The following is a 20,794-nucleotide window of genomic DNA, read 5'->3' on the forward strand; positions in this document are numbered from 1 at the left end:
AGGCATAGCTGTTTACATAGAGTCTCTTTTTTCATCCTGTCCTATGTGATCTGATCCTATTTATACATCTGAAGAAATAATTCAGAATGTGTTTCAGCTTTTGTTGCTGATTAATTATCAATCCCTTTCAAATAAATTTTCCCGTCCTCCCTTCATCCTATGAATGTCAGCTCTTACGATCTTCTGGCCGTGTAGACTCAAAGTACCCCAGGTCAGTTATATGGCTACTACAGCTGCACATTAGTTCATGTTATTGCCAGCTAAACATGAGAATCGCCCATGATGATGCACCATGTTTATAAGTGAGCACGAGTAGACTGAAACATGTTCATGTTTTCCTTGACTTGCCTGTCAGTATGGGACAGGTGCCTTAAATTGTACTTTGAGCTTAAAATAAAATTTTGAGAAAAAATTAAAATGACCTTAATTCTTTAGAAATGCATAAAGTTATCCATTCCTTAATTATGCACATATACATGCCCTCTCCCACAGAAAAGACTTGATCAGGCTTCCATACCATTTAATGTAGTTATATTAGTTGTAAAATAAACCACAATTGATACGGAGTATTTCTGGTTTTATTTTGCCGTATGTGGCACACAGGAAAAACTAGTGGTAGGTTACCTCTGAATTTTTATTTCAAGTATGTTACATGGATTTATATGTAAAACTGATCACAAAAAAAGCATATGTGGCATTAACTTACATTGCCCTGAATAAATTACATATCCCATGTAACCACTCTTCTGGACAGGAGCCCCTTGGAAGTCTAGCAGTGTAGACATCCATTCCACTCACAGGGACACTGTTGACCGACACATGGTGCTATCTTCCCATCAATGCTTCAAAATTAGTCAAAGGATTATAGACAGAGCCTCCTTCACACAGCTGGGAATTCCAGACTGCCTTGAAAATCCCATGCCTCAGTTTAGCTTTTGAAGGATTTCATTTCACTTTTTTTTTTTTTTTTGTAAAGGTCATTGGTTGTGTTCTTAGGTGATTGCTCATTCTCATGCTGCTGCTCCATCCTCAGCATAAACATCTGCAATCACTCTAGGCTCCTCTCACTTCAACTTCTGCATCAGCAACCTGGCAAGGGAGGTGCCTTCATTTTTAGGCTCCAGATTCTTGCTCTCTTTGGTCCAAGAAGACAAATCTTCTCTCCCTTGTACTGTGTGCTTGAGTTTAGCTTTTTCTCAATTCCTTGTTTCACATATACTGTGCACTGTCAACACCAGAAGCAGATGTGCGTTCGCCCCATCTTCTGTTGCTGTATCTCATGGCTGTCTCAATATATCCCAAAGATACAGATGGCTGATTTCTTCTAAGCCATGACCTTGGTCGTCACTATGTAACTCCACTAACATAGGCATTGCATACATTGTGTTTTATGGTTTATAAAACAGAAAAGAATTCATCTTTGCATGTCCTTAATATCACATGCTGCCTCGGCCTTTTTTTTTGTTGATTTAGGTTAACAATCTTGTTGCAGTTTCCTATGGATTGACCTACCTAGAGATGCCTTTGGAAATAACTGATGGATCCACTGTGGAAATCCATTGCTACCTCTCCTGAAGAGATGAAAAGTTCCATTCAGTTCAGAAAGATTTCCAGCATATTTTCTCCATTCTTACATTTCAGCCTGTCTGTCACTCCGAGATTTAAAAATGTTGATTTGATTCATCCAGAACTACAATGTGCAGTTACCTCTTCATGATAAGCTAACATTGTGTTATGAGTTACATCTTATTTTCAGTAAAGGCACTCGATCCAGAACAAGAGCTCGGAGGGCAGAACAGGTAGAGCACTGCACACTTAGCTTTCTGAAAATACTGCAGCAACTGTTGTGTTTTTTTTTTTTTTTCCTTTTGGAAAGATGAGAGCTATTAGATCAGCGAAGAGCTTAATCCCCTGGCTTTACACTGCTGTGGCCTCCCTATAACCTGGTCTTTGTATCACAGGAAGAGTCAGTCTTGTTCAGAACAAGAGGAGTGAAATGAAGTTGATTCCAACTTCATAATAGCATTGTAATGCAGTTATATAGCTGCAATGGTCTTCATTAGCCACCAAACACCTGAGAGTTACTGTAGTGCATACCAATGCTTTTTGAAGACTCGTCCAGCGCAAGCAGATCACTGACAGATTGCCCATATTATCAGGCTGTCCTGAAGAGGCAATATATTAGTATTTATTTCCTCTCCATACCACTCAGCTATCCATCTCGTGTCATGTTTACTGATGAGCCCACAGCGCCGTCAACAACATCAACTTAGACAGAACTTGAAGTAAGCCGATTTTTGTACATGCTGTCACTGTTCAAATCCTGGAAAGCTGTCATTTCGTGTGCACTGATGAGGGTGAGCATGTGTTTCACATCTTTTCTGTTTTTTTGATAATTGGGAGACATACTATCTTTTCTTAGACATGTCTGGAAGAAAACAGAAAGGAAGGCTTAAAATTGAGAGATGCTTTGAAAGGCAATTTTAAAAAGTTATAGAGTTTTGATTTTCTCTTTGCTAAACATGGTTCATTATAACACCTTTTCCTTTACTGGGTGCTTCCAGTGAAAAATGAATGGAAAAGCTGCTGTTTCTTGCTCAATTGCAGGAGCTTTACAAGATAAAAAACTTAGCCACAAAAGGAAACTTATATTTAATTTAAATTTTCATATAAACAGACCTTGCATCAACCTCTTGCAAGTCTGCTCTCACCTGCCTTCAATACAGGTCAGTGTCTGAAACATTGTCATCAAGTTGTCAAAGTAAAGCCCCAGTCCTGCCACCAGTCTTATACTTAATGTTGCTGTTGAGTTCAGTGGAGATTAGGCACAGAGAGGACAAGGAGACTTGTCAGAACTTAACAGACGTGTTAAATAAAAAAGTTCCTTTGTGAGATTAGGGCAATATTAAATTTTGCTGAAAGCTAAGTTCATATCTGAGACCAGACTCTCACCCAAGAGTAAGGTACATGTAATTCTGTTAAAATGGTTATCTACAGCATATGGTTTAGCTTTTTTTAATTGCACAACTAAAACTGGACCTTTTTTATATGTTTGGGAAGGAGAGCTTTCTTTAGAGAGCTGTAATTCTTTCAGGACACAGAGCAGAACAGTGTGCCTGTCTATTTTGACTGATATCCTTGCTTTCATACTTTCATCCTAACAAATTCCTACAAGATTTATCTTGTCAAACTTTAGTCTGAACAGCACAAGTTACTGGCAGGATTGTCAATCTAAAAAAGAGACAGGCATAAATTTAATTGCTCCCTGAAGATACATGAAAATCTACATTTAGCTGCAGCTAATTAGATATTCTCCAATCAACAGTTATGATTCATGTGCTGATGATCAAAACAATAAGGCCAAAATAATGTAAGCAGCAAAAGATAAAAATGACCACCCAAAACTTGGGGTTGGTTTTGTTTTGTTTTTAATAAAGCCTACTGGTAACTCTGTCTCATAGCAATCCCAAAGGAACAGGGAGGAAGGAGCAAAACAATTGTTTAGAAATACAGCTGGTATTGCACTGTATTGAAACCTGAGGCACGTGTTACCTCAAGGGCATGAACTACAGGTCTCCTGATTTTCCTGCATGAGCGGGTGGCTTCAGTAATATCACGTACAAAGCACAGTTCCCCTTCTGCCACCAAAGCTTCTCAGATACCTCCTCTCTCCATCTTTCCCAGAAATACCAGAACAGATTGTACAGATAAAACTCCTATAAGAAGGGACTGGTATTGATATTGCATTCCTGGGATGTTTTTATGCTGCTTCTTTTCTGTTCCCTGTACTTGCAAAGCTAACCCAAAGAAATGGGTAACAGGCCTTGCCAAACTCTTATCATTGCTTTTGCTTATAATGTTACTTTTCAGTTGCAAATTAATTCTCTTCCAAGGATCCTAACGTATCTGTTTAACAACAAACATGGAATGTCGCAAAAAAAAACATCTGAAGTGGGGTTGTCACCATTTTACAGGTAAGGAAACAGAGGCAAAAAGTAGGTGGACTTGAATTTGACCATTGTACTGTCACACAAGCAATGTCATAAATGAGGCAGGGGTCCCAGAAGCCAGTGCCTCTATCTCGGACAAATTCTGCCCAGGAACCAAACCAGAAGAACTGTTGCTGTGCTCTTAAACTGAATTTGTACTGGAGTAAATGGAAGCAGAAACGAGCAGTGGGGAGCAGGAAAATAACTGTCTGTTCTCAGTTAGATGGGGTGTAATGAAATGTTTTATCTCTTTGGGACTCCATCCTGTGTTCCTTGTGCACCTGAGTTTCATTCTGGCTTTGAAAATACTGTGTGGGAATTTAAAGGGTTTGGTCATAAATCAAGTATGAAAACCAACTTCTGACTGGCTTTGTTAAGGATGGTGGTAGCAGGGAAAATAAGGGTTTTTTTGTTGTTGGTTTGTTTGTTTATGAGAAAGGGGATTACTTACACAAGTAAAAAAGATGAGCAGTAAGTAAAAAATCCCAAGGCAAGTCAGCATGAAAAGCTCTGCTTTGTATTTTTTTAATTTTTCATCTTCTAGTATTCCAGGGCAACCTAAAACACAAAGGAAGGTGTTACACTGTTCTGGTGTTTGTAAAATATTTTAAAACTGTTTTCTTCCCCAAATGCCATGCAGAACATGGAAAAGCTGAGAGTCTCTGCTATACCTGATACTTTCAATGTGACTGTGACACTTAGATTGCGTTCTCCACTTTGCTCCTGCAAAGTGCACTTATATGTCCCACTATTGTGGCTGGTAGCGTTTTTGATCCTCAGTGAAAAGAGGGTGTCATTGGAGAGCTCCAGGGACCCGCCAAGTTCCTCTGGATAATGAGAGTCCACATCCAGGACTTTCCATGCTTTTACTTCACCATGTCCAGCCATCTGGAAAACACAAATATATTTCTTGTATTGAGCAAGGACATCCTCCTGAGTTTTAGGGGAAAGAGTTTTAAATCCAGCTTGAGGCTGAAAAGAGGAGGGGGGGAGAAGAAAAAATTTGAAAGCTTGTAATGCTTTCATGCCCACAACAAAATATATTTGCTTTTTTGCTTAAATACATGCTATATTTAAGAATGCATACATGTACACAAAGAGTTATTCTGTGAGGCTTCTTAATCTACCTTATCTGGACATAGGGAAACAATAGGTATCCGGTAAAGATACAATATGAAGTGGCAGGAATTTGCTCTCAAAGTGTCTAAACAGAGGTGCCCAAAGAGTTCAAACAGGGGCAGACGGAGCCCAGGGCAGGAGCTGAGGGAGAAGCGGCCAGCCTCTCTCGCTGCTCCGTGGAGGCTCCAGGAGACCGGCCCTCCCCAGCGAGAGTGGCAGTGAGCAGCGAGGCTCCCCCGCAGCCTCCGTGTGCCCTGCCCGCAGTATTTCTGTGATGCTGTGGTGGGAATCAAGCCCACCCACTCCCATGCATGCACCAAAGCGCATGGGTTCTGGCCACAAAGGTTGATGTCCTTCCAGTGACCTCATAGCCCAGAGGTCCTTGCGGGCACGCAGCCCAGGAATTTGCACTTCCCTGTGCCAGTTTCTGTGAAACTGGCCCCTGAAACCACAGAGCATCTCTTGAGGAATGGGTATTTTTCTGCCTCCCTTTGACTCTTTATTGGAACCAAAGAACAAAAATTGCTCTGATTCCTCCAGATTCAATTGCATGAAGGTCACAAGCAGGTTTTGGTGCACTTTGGGAACATTTGTATGTTGAATTTCTTAATTGTAACCAGAACAGCTACATTCCTTGGCATTGCTGAGCGGCTGCTAGAGGAATGAAGTATATTCCCAGAACAGTTTGTGCTGTGGGGCGGTAGGATGCATTGCAAATGACAATTGGCTAGGCACCACAAAGAAGAGCCATATCACTAACTTGATTTGAAAGATGGTAGAAGGGTTTGAATTAGCCCGTGTCCATTCTTATTCATCAGTGTCACTCCCTGGGATTGAAGGCAGCGTGCCCTCTGTGAAGGTTTCCCCAGTAATGAATTCAGTCTTTCTGCGGACCAGCAGAGCCAGAGCTGGCCCATACAGTCCAAGGCTCCACTTTTCAGCCAAACCTATAACTAATGCAAGACAGGGCTTTTTTTTTTTTTTTTTTTTTATAGACACATTTCTGGGTTTCATGTTCGTGCTTATTTTGTATCCATATAGCTACTGCATCAGGGTATAACGGTTACACTCTAAGCTATTAAAATTGATATAATTCTCTCATATTAAGGCTAGAAGGATCTGGTTTCCCTTTCATGTGTTTGCATGAGGAAAGCATGCTTGGGAATCCAGAGAGAAATATGGGCCTGATGCTCCCTCACACTTTGTTACTTTTGCAGTCCCAAAGTAGTGTAAAATAAGCTGCAAGCTGAGTAACCTTTGGGGAATGAGAGAATTGGACTGAGGCACAAGATTTTCATCATTGTAAAGATCCTTTCTCAGAAAGCCTTTTTTAGTGCATCGGCTGAAACATGGAGCAGTATTTCCCTGGGGCTTTCCACACTTTACCCCGCAACAGGGAAGAAAGTACCTACTTCCTCTTGATTCCCCTTCACCCCAGCTTCTCTTTCCTATTACACTCAACCCAGAGACAAGCAAGATCTATGGTGGTTTTCAGGCTGCAGGGACTTCACTGTGCCACAGGGATTAGATATTTTAAGGCCCTGCATGCTATCAGAGAGATAGTTGAAGGAATGCTAATATACAAGCTAGATTCAGGTCTGGTTACAGGTGAGTCAACAGTAGTTAAGTGGATAGAGTTGACCTCCCTCAGATCTAATTTTTGAAATGCTCCCTTCCTTTGCCACCCCCTTCCTCACAAAACTGTCCACGGGGCAATAAAGAGAACCAGCCTGGCTGCTCTTCACTTTGCCCTAAAATGCAGATAGTAGGCCTGATCTACCCCAGGAAAACTAGGCTTTTAAAAATTCCACTGGAAGAACAAATAATTGCTTTCTTGGGTGCTGGTAGACCATGTTATTATCTTGTGACAGAGACCTGGGAATCAAAAAACACTTTGATCTTTGCTTATACAATTGCAAGCTCCGCGCTCAGTCTAATGGAAAAATAAGCTAAGTCCATCTAACCTATGCCCAGCCATACACGTATTTCCAGGGAGATTTTTGCTTAATGGTTTAGCTCCCCTATTCTAAGAGGATTCTGAGATACAGGATAGTTTATTGTCTCCAATTTTTTTGAGGTGCTCAGCTTAAGCATAATTATAGGCCTGCCAAGTACTGTGAGAGCACCCCCAGAGACAAGGAGGTCAGAAGGGCTCACCCTCTGTGTAGGCCAAAGTGTTGCCCATGAAGCTGCGTGAACCACACACGTTTCCCCAAAATAGAAGAAAAAGCTAACTTTGGGCCTAACCTGGCTCCCCCACCTAGGGAGATATCAGTAGTGATCTGGATGGGAGTCTCAAACCTTTGCACTGGGGGAGGAGGAACAGTTCATGGCTTTGATTGTGGGTTTACATGCCTCTTATTTCCATTAAATCTCCTCTTTAATGAGGAGCAAAGGCAGTCCTCTGTGTTGCTTGTGTGCCCAGCAGCTTCCCTACATTTTTAGGCTGCAGAGACATCTGGTGGCATTTTTCCAGTCTCTACACATGCAATGCACCCATCCTTGCTCAGAGGTCACAGCAACCCTTTCTCTGATGCTCTGAACCAGACCTTTTTCCAGTGCAATCTTATCTCTTACTATCTTAGCATAAAACATCAAACCCTCCCTTTCTAAATTGTATAAGTAGCAAGAAAACATCTGAACCAATCTGCACAGTGTGTCCCCGTATCCCAGTCATTTAAAAGGACGTCCATGAAATGTTCAGTCAGGTCATCATTCTGCCTCTTAAATACGCTGTTCAAGCTAACTTCTTTTTCCCCCAAACCTAATTAAAATTACCAAAATGTCACTTTGTTTGCCACCTCCTGTGAATTACTTGGCAGGCTCTGACTAGACAGATCATTTTGCAGCTCAAGTTCCTATGATAATCCAGTGCTAATTCATGCCAAGTCTCCTCTAGGTGATAGCACAGCACGAGGTAAATGCTAGGGGTTTTACCTAATTAATTCCACACAAGCTTAGAGGGTATCGATCTGGAGCACTGTTAGTGGCAGCAATCCACTTGTGTAGGGACCATCCTCTCCTTTAATCAGCTACAAAATGTTTTCTGCCTCAATTTGTTTGTGTTTCTTTTTCCTTCTGTGTTAGTATCAGCTGAGCTGCCTCATGCTGACTCTTCCTGCTAACCGCCAGGACTGAGGAAAGGGAGTTGGTCTTTTTCTGCTCCCATATTTTCTGTTAAGGACTCTACCAAAATTCAGAAGGCAAATTGTGAATCACGTGGAGACCAATGGAAATATATACTCTTGAATCTATTTGCATAAAAGAGGACTCATTATCGTGGTGGCTCCTAGGGATTACTGAAGCAAGATTTTTGCTGGGAAACAGGGAGCTGCAAGCAGGCAGCATCATTCTGCCTGCCTGCATAAAACTATCATTAAGAAACAGAATTAACAAAAGAAATGTGAGTTTATTTTTATTGTCACACAAACATTGGCCAGTGGCAGTGTTTGTGACAGGCTTTTTCAGAAATCAGCCTGAAGGCTAGATCTGTTGTTTTCCACCACCTTCATGGCAATGAGAGGCAATGCTGTCCTCAGGGGTGGATAATGGGGCCAATGCTGTTTAACACCTTCATTAGTGACCTGGGCGATGGGGCAGAGCCCACCCTCAGCAAGTTTGCAGAAAGCAGCCTCTGGGTCTGCATTAGGCAGAGCATTGCCAGCAAGTGGAGGGAGGTGACCCTTCCCCTCTGCTCAGCCCTGGTGAGACCCACTGGGAGTGCTGGGTCCAGAGACGGGGACCTACTGGGGCAGGTCCACTGAAGGGCCACGAAGATGGTTAAGGGACTGGAACATCGGTGATAGGAGGAGAGGCTGAGAGAGCTGGGACTGCCCAGGCTGTGGAAGAGAAGGCTCGAGGGGATCTCATCAGTGTGTATAGATACCTGATGGGGGGAGTAAGGACAACAGAGCCAGACTCTTCCCAGGGGTGCCCAGTGAAAGGACAAGAGGTAATGGGCAAAAAGTCAGATACAAAAAATGTGGTTTAAACATAAGAAAGACCTTTTTCACTGTGAGGGTGGTCGAACACTGGAGCAGGTTGCCCAGGAAGGCTGTGGAGTCTCCAACCTTGAAGATATTCAAAACCCAAATGGACACAGCCCTGAGCAACCTGCTCTAGGTTACCCTGCTGCGATCAGGAGGTTGGACTAGATGATCCTCAGAGGTCCCTGCCAACCTCATCTGTTCTGTGGTTCTGCTGCTGTAAGGGTGACTCAGTGTCAGGGCTTTGCCAAAGAATCTTTCTTTCCAAAAAACATGATTAACTATCCTGTTTCTCCTTCCCTCTGTCTCCATCTCTCTCCCTTCCTCCCTCTCTCTCTTAATTTTTACAAATACAAATCATTCAGGGAACCAGCAGAAATTTGAGAAACTTGATTATAAAAATGGTTGAATCAATCCATCTCCAGGTTAAGAGCTTCTGAAAGGTTGGCCATAAAACTTGGGTCCCATAGGCTCTGCCTCCACTGGTCTTCTTTTAAGCTCCTTGACAAAATTTTTAGGAACTATATCACAGATTAAGCCCACCATACTCAGAGTAAGGGCTGTTCCAAGTCTTGGTGCTTCAGAGACATCAGTAAGAAAGTGTAGGTGCAGAAATGCAGCAATGAGGGACAAATTTCTACTTACTTACCCCATTGCAAATTCAAAGTAATCCCCTGATTTTGGTGAGTTTAATTGCAATTTATTTCAGTTTGGCCAGCAGTAAAATCAGAAGCATTTAACTTTTTCTTTTTTAGAGAACAAATCATAATATAGATTGTACTCTGGTCCACAGTACAAACTCACAGTAATCTATAGTTAATATGGCTGGCCAAGTAATTTATAGTGAATAATTTACTGGATAAATGTAGCCTTTTTTTCTTTCCTCTTTCCCTCTCTATACGAATATTTCCTGCAATGCGATCTGCAGCCTTATACTGATTCACAAGACAGTAGAAAATAGTCTTAAGAAATACATAACTTGCACAGTGTTTTCAGTTAAAAGCTTAATGACCAGACAGCACATAAGAAATGCTCCAAACTGACACAAGCCCATCCATGCAAAAGCATGGAAACACTTGGTCTGAAGAGGGTGCAATTTTCTCACATGTATTCGCTAGTCAATTGACTGATTCCTATGAGTTTTTCTTGGCTGGGACGTTATTGATAAGAGTAGTGGTGGTGATACTGTGGATATTAAAATGGGATAGGTTCAACTGAAAACACTGCAAGCTGATGCTCTTCTGTTCTCTGATTGGACAAACTCTGAGAAATAGGTAGAATAATTATACCTCCAAAATGTAAATGCCCTTCAGCATACCTTTCTTTTTCAGAGCACTAAAAACAAGGTGGAGATAGGAGCAGGAGCACTTCTCTAGTTCCTAGCTAGTTGTTGTTTAGTGGCAGTTTTGAAAACTGCTATATCATTACATGATCCTGCCGCTACACAAAGGATGTTCACCTGTGCTATAGTACTTAAACCCAGCTAATCAATTAAAACTTAATTTTATCATGCACATGTGAGATCAGGCAGTTATTAAGTTAACTCATGTTCTCTGCTCTCATTAAATACCTTTATCACAGAACTTTTCTCAGACTAAGGTGGTCCTTCGGCCCCAAGGTAAATCAAACTGCCAATATAATCCACTTTGGCCATAAAAGCAATTTTTTATTTTAAGCAAAATGGTTCAGGTCCAAGGTTGATGTCAGTGTAAAATTGAAATGTAGTAACATTAACTTTCTTTTTTCCTGAGGGTAGGATGATTGTAAAAATGGTTTTGTTTAAAATTTTACCAGGAATAAAGGCCAAGTTGAAATTTTTGGCTGCTAAAGAGATCATTGATCTGAAAAATATATACAGCCTCAAGGAATTTATTTTCCAAACTAAAATAGCTAGGATTCTGCCAATGCCTGATAGCCAACCTGTAATGAATCACAACTGAGCTGAAATCACCTAATAGGCATATTTTGCAGCACAAAAGCACTTTCATATTTGATTAGCGCTGAAGGTGCATCCATATGGTTCATATACAGTGTCATGTAGACATACCAATGTTAACTTTGAACAGATATAAATTGTGGGCACATGTGAGTGAACTCTGTGCTTTACAAAGGAAAAAAAAACCAAACACCAAAAAAACTACCCAAACACAGAATAACAGTAAAGGAACTGCATGTGACATATTAGGCAGGCCCAGCTGGAAAAGCCCTCTGATTCAGTCACACAGCCTTTTTCTTTCTTTTTTTCTTTTTTCTTTTTTTTCTCTTTTTAATAGCTGAGGGCATACTGTGCTAGCTCTTGACAGGCAAAATAATTGTTTTGGTCATCAAATCATTTCCACTGCTGCCTTCCTTTCTAAATCATGAATGTGTTGGGACTACTTGCAGTTGTACAGATGTCTGAGTAGAATTTGACTGTATTTCTTTAGGTGCATTAGAAATTAGACTGAAGTAAATCAGAAACTATTGTTTATGCTAATAGATAATAACTATGAATATTTAGTCAGTGGACTTTCCTTTCAAGGACAATATGATTAACACTGAATCTATAAGGTCTAAAATCTATAAGTCTGTAAGGTTTATTCTTATTTTGTAATATGACTTCTCCTTCTATTTCTGCCACAATTTTGCAATAAAGTCGATCAACTTTTCTCCACTGAAGTATGGCCTTCCCTCCTCTTCCTCAAGATTTGTTTTAGATTACTATTTTTCTGGCTAACAGTTGAACAAAATAACTAAATATCCACTGTGACTTCATTTGTGTGTGCTTAAACTTTATTTGTAAACTAGATATAAAGTAATAATGATCAGTTTTTATGAAGCAGTTCTTATTTTCAATGAACTATGCAAACAGAAACTGTTCAGTTCTCCATAGCCCTATGAGGTAGATAGGTAGATAAAGTTAGATTACCCAGATTCTTGTTTTATAGATGGGGCATAGAGATTCAAGCCAGTATTTCTATATGCAATTGCCTATGCTTGGGTGCTTATGCAGAAGCGACCTACTTTTCAGTTCTCAATTAGCAAACTTCCACATTGCTCATAGCTCTGTAGCATATAGGGTTGCCAAAATGGATCCAAATGGATCCAAAAATGGATCACCCTTAAAAGGTACTGCCATTATGGAACCAGTCCTGGACCAGGATGAAAAAGTATATGGTGCTCTACCTTGTACTTTGCTTGCTAGGCATATCAGCTTGCTGGACATACCTATCTGAAATATTTCTAAGCAAAAATCATTCTGTCTGAACTGACTGATTTTGGTCCTGATCCTGCACAGAATTACTTAGACTCTTGACTTTATACATCTGAATAATCCAATTGGCTCCAAGAATACTACTCCTGTGAGAGGTTAAGCACATGCACACCTATTTACAGTATAAAACCTTAGCACAAGCAAAGCAACTGCTGAATGTGATACTATCTTATTACATTCTGTTGGATTTTGACGCTAGAACACTCCATCAAACAATTATTTCTCCACACTGAACTGAAACGGCAGGCATTTTTAAATAGCATCTTTTTTTAAGCAGATCACAAAAAAAGGTGTAAAAGTGACCCTTAATTGCTCAGAATATGCAGTGGTGCCAGTGGGGAGGAGGGGTTTGTTTGCTGAACATTTGCCCTGCTGCAAACACAGCACTGTAACATTGTCACCATAATTTTTTTCAGCAGCAGAAGCAGAGGTTAATTGCTTGCATTTACTGCACAGTTCAAAGTGACCTTACACAAAAGATTTAGCCTAGCAGCTGTTTGAACTTTACAGTCTGAAATTTCATACCATTTGTTGGAATTACTTTTTAATTAGCCCTTTGGGGGTATATGCGGTGTTTATTGATTAATCCTTCAGTAGTTGTTTTTTAAATAACAGATTAATTCTATGCTGGGTAGCCTGCTCATGCTCTGCCTTTCCTTTACCCTCCGTTTGAAGTGTTTTGGACGGGGACAGCAGCACACAGCCAAAGGCAGGGAGAGCACAGAGGCGTCCAGAGCAGCTGGATTCAGTAGGAACATTTGTAGCTGGGATCTGGGACAGAGGCATGGCTACATTGCATGGCAGCGAGCAGCAAAGAGCTCCTCAAGCTGTCACCTATTTAGCTAGCCCCACAAGCAGAAGAAGTATTGTTTCTTCGGTGCAGAACACTGAGCCAAAATTATTTTTTCCTGCTGAGAGTCTGACTTACTAGCTTTGGTGCTGTGCTTTCTTAACGTGGCTGCGACTGGGGCCTGGGCTAGCAGCCTTTGAAAGCAAAAGGCAAAAAAGAATAGGTTGACACCTGCCTCTGCTTCACTACTAATATTCAAGCAAATGCCCCCTCTCAGTCTCTCACGAGCACTCAGCCCAGCATCTCAGAAAAAAGAGGAGACTACAGATGCCACAGTTACTGATGGGCTGCTCACCACATGTTCAAAACAACTCTGGCTGAGCTGGGTACCTTCAGGTTGCAGGTGTCGCCTGGTTGCAGGCAGCTGCTTATTGCTGTAGCAGCACTGAAACATAGCTACATGTGTCTGCCACAGTACTCCTATGTAATAACATTGCCTGTTGGTTTACCAGAGGGAAAAATTTTAAGACTATATCTGACTGAACTGCTGAGGAAGCCAAGGCTGTGGTTTCACTTTCTGGCGGAGACAAATTAACAGTTTGTGTCCACCAAAAAGAGGTCTCTCTCCTCCCTTCACTTCTCCCACTTTTTGCCTCTGCATGGGCAGGGTCCCATTACATGGGTAAGTAAGTGATTCATCTCTATAACCCACAACATTTTTATTCCTAGATTGATTTTCTGCTGTTGTAGAAGGTTGACTTAGTGGGCAATCAGATGACCACTGGGACTGGCCCATGGCAAGCAACTGGAGTGCATGGCTGGGAGTGAGCAGTTCAGGAGAGGTAGACCTCCCATTTGTCTAATAATTCAGCTCACGCTATAAACTGAAGCTATACACTAAGACGCAAATATATAGTGCCAAAGAGCAAGTCAGTGGCTGGTTCTCCAGCCACTGGACAATTTTGCCTCTCTTTCTGTGAGCAATTTCAGCTTTAAAGGGCTGAACAGTACTTTCTGTTCATTAGTGGATTGATCTTTGTAGCTGTCCTGCAAGTAGGTGGTAAGGAGAATTGTCCTGCTTCAGAGAAGGGAATTCTGAAACCGGGCAGCCAACATGGGACTTTTTCTAGGACTGCAAAGAGATAACTCAGAATTTTCTAGCTCTCCATCTGCATTCTGCATGTCCTCCTTTTATGCTCATTCCCACTAGCCAAAACTTTTTAAAGAATAGCAAGTATTTTAAGTAATAGAAAGTATATGTTTAGCTTTTCTATTTCAAAGAAAAAATCTGCACCTATTTGTGGGGGAGGATTAATCAAGGAGCAACATCACTTATGTTGCAAGGTTTAAATATCAGTTTTTGTTCTAAAGGAGAATCCTGGAAAGGCTGGAAATCCTGGAGTGGTATTTGGCAGCCTGTACACAGGGCATCCTCAGGTTAGCAATAGTTAAATAGAAAAGCAGGCCAAGAGCAATATAGGGATCATGCTCAGATAGTCTGTCTACAATGACACGGAAAATGCCTACACTCCCTGATCAGCCCAAACACTTTCATTGCTGCCTTGTCTCTGCCGCACTGACAGGAGGATGCCTCTTCATAAAATAACCCATTTAGTACAAGACAAGCCAACATCAGGTGAGAAAGCAAAGCAGACTGCTCAAGTAACTTTAACTTTTTCTTACTTTATACCAAGACACTGTCTGGTAGGTGACTGTGGAGTCCAGATGAACTTTACAGGGCAGCAGCGCTTCTGCAGCACATCTCACGGCAACATCTGGAACAGCCACAGAAGCCCCACGGATCAAGCACCAGACTGCAAAGCACAGGTACACATAGGCTTTAAAAGAGATTGCTGAGGCATTCCTTCCTGGCTTCCCAAAACATATCTCCCGCAAAATAAGTGAAAGACCAGAATGAAAAATGCAAGGCTCCCCACTCACCATTGCACAGGATGAAGAGCCGAGTGGAGGCTGTCAGAGACATGGCTTCTGCTGCCTTAAATCACAGAGCAACAGCAGCGTGCCTCTTTGCAGGAAGGGCTGTGAGAGCAGAGTGAAACAGCTACTGCTTCTACAGTGATATTTCTGGAGGCAGACAGGGGAATCCCCCAGCCGACTTAGTTTTAAGTTCACGTCACAGGGAAAATCCCTACGTGTAGGAGCCAGTGCTCCTCCCATTTAGGACCCTGTTAGGTCACTCCCATTTTTCCAACTGTCTGCACTGGTAGTATCTCCCCTCCTTCTTTTTTCTTCCCCCCCTCGACTGTGTTGATCTGAACAGAAATACGGTTGATCTTGGGACACTCTGGGCCAGCATGAAGGGCATCAAAACAGGTGCTAAAATAATCTCTGTCATCTGACAAAATGGCAGGGGAAAGGGTTTGTCAGCCTCTTGAAATCCCCTCTCATCTTTTTTTTCTGCTGTTTCTAGTAACACAGTGTCTGTGAAGAAAAAGCTTGGCCATATTCAGTGGCATTTCTGAAACCACATTTAAACCTTCAGGTGGTAACATCAGGACACTGTGACTTGGCTCTAAGGGCTAAGCAGGAATTTACAGCATGGCTGTACAATCTGAACTATACTTAGTGCTGCATGTGTAACTCCCCATATAGACACTCGTGATCTAGAAGAAGCATCTCTTCTCAGTGTATTTTGTCATTCGAAACAAGCAAGGGCAGCTAGAGTGACATAATTCTGCCAAATTATATGCTGGAAAATTTCCCCATGCAAACAAATCAAGGCAGCTCCCAGCAGAGGAACCATTTGGACATCCCCTCTAGATGTCTGAAAAAACAAAAAAGAACTCCTTTCCTTGTGATCTGTAAGAGCTGTTTCCCCCTAGAGAATTTTTGAGGAAGTCTGAGGTTGATCACATAAGCATTTACAAATCATGAAACTCTGAAAGTTGCTGACATGCTATTTTTGGAATACAGTTGTGGCTGTTGTCTTTAGGCTACTGAGATCAAGACGGTCAGAAGTCTTTTAGGAGCTTTTTGAGTTTTGATGGGTAGAGAGTGTACAGTCAGCCCCTTTCAAAAACCAAGTTCCTTGAAGACACATCAGGCTGGGCACTCTAAAGCCAAATCACCTTTAAAAAGCTTTGAAGAGAAGTTAGTTTGACAGGTCCTCAGCACATAAAAGTCCATCTCAGCCCAGTAAGCTCAGCAGGTGGGTAATGCCTTCGGAAACTCCAGTCTGTGCTGTGAGGGAAGTCAGACAGCAATTTCACCAGGAACCTCACTGTTGAAATAGCCTATGTATTTTTAAAGCTTTTTGCTTCTATCTTCATTGACAGATGTAGTAAATATAACAGGCTCTGAGCTTTATTTTTCTGTACATGTTTTCCTGTTTCCAGTTTCAAATACCTTAATCCATTACCTAGAAGATAGGTACCAGTAAAAAGTAAATCCCAGTGGAGCTCTCTAGAGGGAGAGAAAATCTGAACTCTTGCTGCTTTCTCCTGCGTGAGATGATAATAGAGTCCTTGCAGAGAAGACAGAAGTGAGCGCATTTTGCTGAAGGAAATCTTGGAGAGAAGAGGGCTCCAGTTAATATATTTCACATCTGTTCTTCACTGAAATGATAGCTCTCTTGCCCCCATGAGCCAGTCGCACACCAAGCCTACCTCTGAGAAGGGCACTCAGCTTTCATCCCTGTGACTACAAGTCCTGCAGAGCTACACATTTACCCTTCATAAACGATCAAGTGGCAAAAACATCCTGTACCTCCCCTTGGCTTGTCAGGAAACCCACAGTGACAAACGCACAGTAAACTACTACTCCGACTGTGGACCAACCCACAGTAATCTTTCCCCAAATGGGCTGGCTGGATATAGGCTAGAGGGGGCTGAAGCATGCTCAAGTCTGATGTCATAAGATTGCCCACAGAAAAGTGGAAAAATAGCTGTTCATAAAGCGGCATTCTTCAGCTTGATTTGGAAAATGTATGCACCATACACACTTGTCAAGAGGATGTTAAAAAACATTCCTCCTCACTTAGTTTAAACACAGGAGTTAACAAGCTTCAAACACATGTTTTTTCCCTCTAGGACAGGCATAGCTTCAAGCAAAACAGCCCTTTTCCTCCAGAAGTATTTGCAAGCTCAGCTGCTGTTCCACAGCAAAATATGTGAGGCAAGAAAGCAAGATAAGAAAAATGGAAACTGAAACTCCCTTTGCAGGGGGAGGAGAAATCATTCTGCTTCTAAACTTTCCCTGGTTGGGATTTTTCTCTAGGGAAACTCTGAACTTTGCTGTACTTTCCACCCTAACTCTTGGTGCTTTTTTATATGGTTTCAAAGAGCAAGTCTATTTCCTGTCTCCAGGATCCTGGAAGCTGCTCTGAGTTTCCTTCCACTCCTGAGTGGAAGCAAAGGGAGGTCAGCAGGACTGGGTTAGGGGTGGGAGTGAGGAGGAGGCTGTGATTGCTTGTCCAGCTTCGGTGTGAGAAATGAATCTGCATCTTTGCAGGGCCCTTTAGAAATCGCAGGAACTGCATGAGTAACTGGAAGTTTATCATTAAACACACTGTTCTGTGGAACTGATGTGGATGTGTCCTATTCCCTCTTGCTCTCCTTCCTTCACTGTATCACTCACTACAGCAACCGTAAGCCCTCTATCTCACTTAGCAAGAGACACCGTGTGCTGCGGTGAGGCCAGAGCTGCACACGTGATGACTGACATTAGCAAGTAGCGTGCAGAGCAGCCAAGTTCTGCCTACCTCTCTCCTAGCAAGGCCACTCATTTAGGTCTCTGTCTTCGACCCAGCTGCTGATTTTCATGAATCTCATAGGGACTTAATTCTCTCTGAGCCCCTATCCCTCTGTCAAATTGAAAGAAAGCAGGTTCAGTGCTTACTGGCTGATAGGCAGACAGATGGAATGATCACAGAAATTTCATTCTCTGTGGAAAATGAGGCTAAAAGCACAAGGATGTGGGATGGATTCATGGGAGAAGGTTAAAAAGTCAAGACTGTATATTTTTCCAGTGTTGATAGAGTCTTGAGAGTGCTGCTCATGGAATCATGTCCTTTTCCATCAAAGCAGGTCAGTACTGGCACCCTTAGATATTCAGGTAGCAGTTCACTTATTTTTTATTCCAATGTGTAGTTGCCAAAGACATCTCAGATTCCCTCTTATTTCATGTGTTTGCCCTTGAGCTCCTGTGTTCATCAGAAAGCACAGTGTATTCTTTCTAAGAGGTGAATATGTTGGATATTCCCGAATTTATATTAAAAAAAAAAAAAAAGCTTAGCTCTTCAGACTGCAGAGCTCTCCGCAATAAAGCACCAAAGTTTAAGGCAGAGGCAATAAAATAGCAATTCTGGCATGGCACAGATTTTTCTGTATTGGGAAATGATAGTCAAAGATATATTGTTGCACAGTGTTCAGGTTTCTGTTTGGATTAGTTTCATCCACGTGCTTTATGCCTATTATTTTAGGACGATAGAAGAGTTTTTAACTTATCTATTTATTTATTTACTTTATTAACCTCCTGTGCAGCAATAAAAACTGTCTGTATCAGTTCAACTGGTAAAAGCAGGGAGGCTTTTGTTTTGTTTCAGTAGACAACTGTTTCTTAAATAATGTATTATGTGTAATGTCAGATCACAGGCACTGTCAGTTGAACGAACAGTCACAGAAGATCCCACAGCAACAAATACATAGTCATATATTTTGAGAGGCCCAGCAGAGCCACAGTCACTGCATTTCCTTTCCTGTCATACTAGGACCTTGATGCTCACCGCATCAACAATTAAAAGCAACTGACGGTTTCCAGATTGTAGCTGAGAGGTATGTAGATTACTCATTAACTGGAGTTAACAAAAGTTTAAGGACAAAGTTCTCTTCCTTACCCTTTCATGGCAGATGTTGGTTCAGAGTCTGCTTCTGCTGTTAAGTCGGTGGCAGTCCAGGAATACTGAGAAACTAACACTGCAAATGTGACCTGCTATGCAGCTCAGAGCTTTGCCCTACAGACTCCCTTCTGCTGCCAATTTAATAAACAACACCAAATTAATTATACACAAATGGCCACTCCTCTGAAATGTCTGGACATTAGGATGTGCAGTTTGAGATGTAATAGTGCTGTTTGTCAAAGCTGTGGTTAAGTATATTCATGCAGAAGTTGAAATGTGACCCAAAATGGAAGCATCCAAAATAAGAAGCCTCTTTAGTAAATGTTGTCCTGAGAGTTTAGAAATTGTCTTTAAGTAAATAGGAGCAAGAATTTATCCCATGTCTATACATACAGCTGTAAGAACTGAAGAAAGGCTGCACCAAAGATCCATCTAGTCCATCATCTTGTCTCCAGCAGCAGCCAGTGAGACATACAGGTGACCGAGCAGGCCAAGATGCTGCATTCACACTGCAGCGTCTGCTGGAGGTGTGGGTTGGAATACCCTGGTTCTTCTTTTATATCCAGTGTGCCTGATAGAGCTGGCATCACCAGGACCAGGGACACCTGGGACCATGATTTGCAGATTTTGAGTGGACCCTACTCTGCTCATCCTCCACATGGGGTGGTCCATGCTGCCTGCTCCAGGAGGTAAGAAGCAGATTACTGCTTGCTGTCTCTAGTGAGTCTTGTGCAAGAGTAGTACCCCTGCATCTCTGGCCCGGTGGAGATCCTTCTTTGACTTTGCATCTCCTTACCACTCCCTGCCATGCACTGTTTTAGCAGAGCTATAACATCCAGCTGGTCAGCCTGCAAATCATGCTGTGGAAATACTTCTTTGCACTGGTGCTCCCATCTCTCCTTTCTCTTGCCCGTATGTCTCTTGAACAAACATGCTAGTGGGACTTCTTACAGTTGGAAGAGGGTGAATAACCCCCTGTGGGCCACTCTGTACTCCTAGATGATCCCATGACCCACCAGGGACATAGGTCAGGGGAGCTTCCTGGACAGGAGCATGGGGGTGCTAACAGCAGGGTGCACAGGGTCCCCTGGCCCTTGTGTGGCAACTGAGGACCAACCACTCACCAGATCAACTGCATCAGACTGCAGCCCCTCTTCTGTCTCCTACAGAATCTCTTCTGGTGATTTTTGTCTATACCTTCCCCATCTGAGGTCCCACTGAGTCATGGGACTCCCTTATCAACTTCCCTCCACCATCCACAGCAGCAGAAAGAGGAAGCTTGCTGGCAGAGGCGGGGGGATCTTGGTGACTAAGAGGCCTATTTCTATTCCCTTCTTCTGTCAGGCCTCCCAGCACAGCACCACTGGGCACTGGGATGCCTTCAGGAGCTGTTGGGGGTGCACCTGTACATTTCTGGTCCTTTGACCTTCATCACCCTCTCTTCTTTCATTTATTGTCCCCCATGATCATTTGGCTAATTCCTTTATCCTGCTGTTAGCCATGTCAGCTTTTCTTTTGGTCTTTCCAAAGTCTTTGTTCGTACAAAAGCATTTTAGAGCAAATGTGCTCCAACATGTTATGTTTAAATAGTCACCATGCAAACATTTTAGCTTTTAGGCATCCCTTTTAGTTTCTTTTTAACAAACTTCCTTGTTCCTATATAGGCCCATTGTAGTTGATCTGTTGGCTTTTGTTCCTTAGGCAACAATGTTGGATCTAAGTGTGATCACTGTTACAAAATATCTCTTGAGCAGTAGCATTTTGAAGGAGGTCCTGCCTGTTGCTCAGGGCAAAGGTAAC

General features: G+C 42.2%; 1 protein-coding gene across 1 annotated transcript; it reads right to left on the bottom strand.

The window, feature by feature from the left end:
• Window positions 1-1,867: 1,867 nt before the first annotated feature.
• Window positions 1,868-15,121, bottom strand: CD83 (CD83 molecule). Its single transcript, XM_013940066.1, has 5 exons — window positions 15,079-15,121; window positions 14,821-14,951; window positions 4,661-4,877; window positions 4,441-4,547; window positions 1,868-2,428 (listed from the first exon to the last, which is right to left on the bottom strand). The coding sequence occupies exons 1-5, from the start codon at window positions 15,119-15,121 to the stop codon at window positions 2,270-2,272; spliced, it is 657 nt and encodes a 218-aa protein (XP_013795520.1). The 3' UTR covers window positions 1,868-2,269.
• Between the last annotated feature and the right edge of the window lie 5,673 nt (window positions 15,122-20,794).

This window comes from Apteryx mantelli, chromosome 2 (genome assembly GCF_036417845.1).
Source record: "Apteryx mantelli isolate bAptMan1 chromosome 2, bAptMan1.hap1, whole genome shotgun sequence".
Taxonomy (NCBI): Eukaryota; Metazoa; Chordata; class Aves; order Apterygiformes; family Apterygidae; genus Apteryx; species Apteryx mantelli.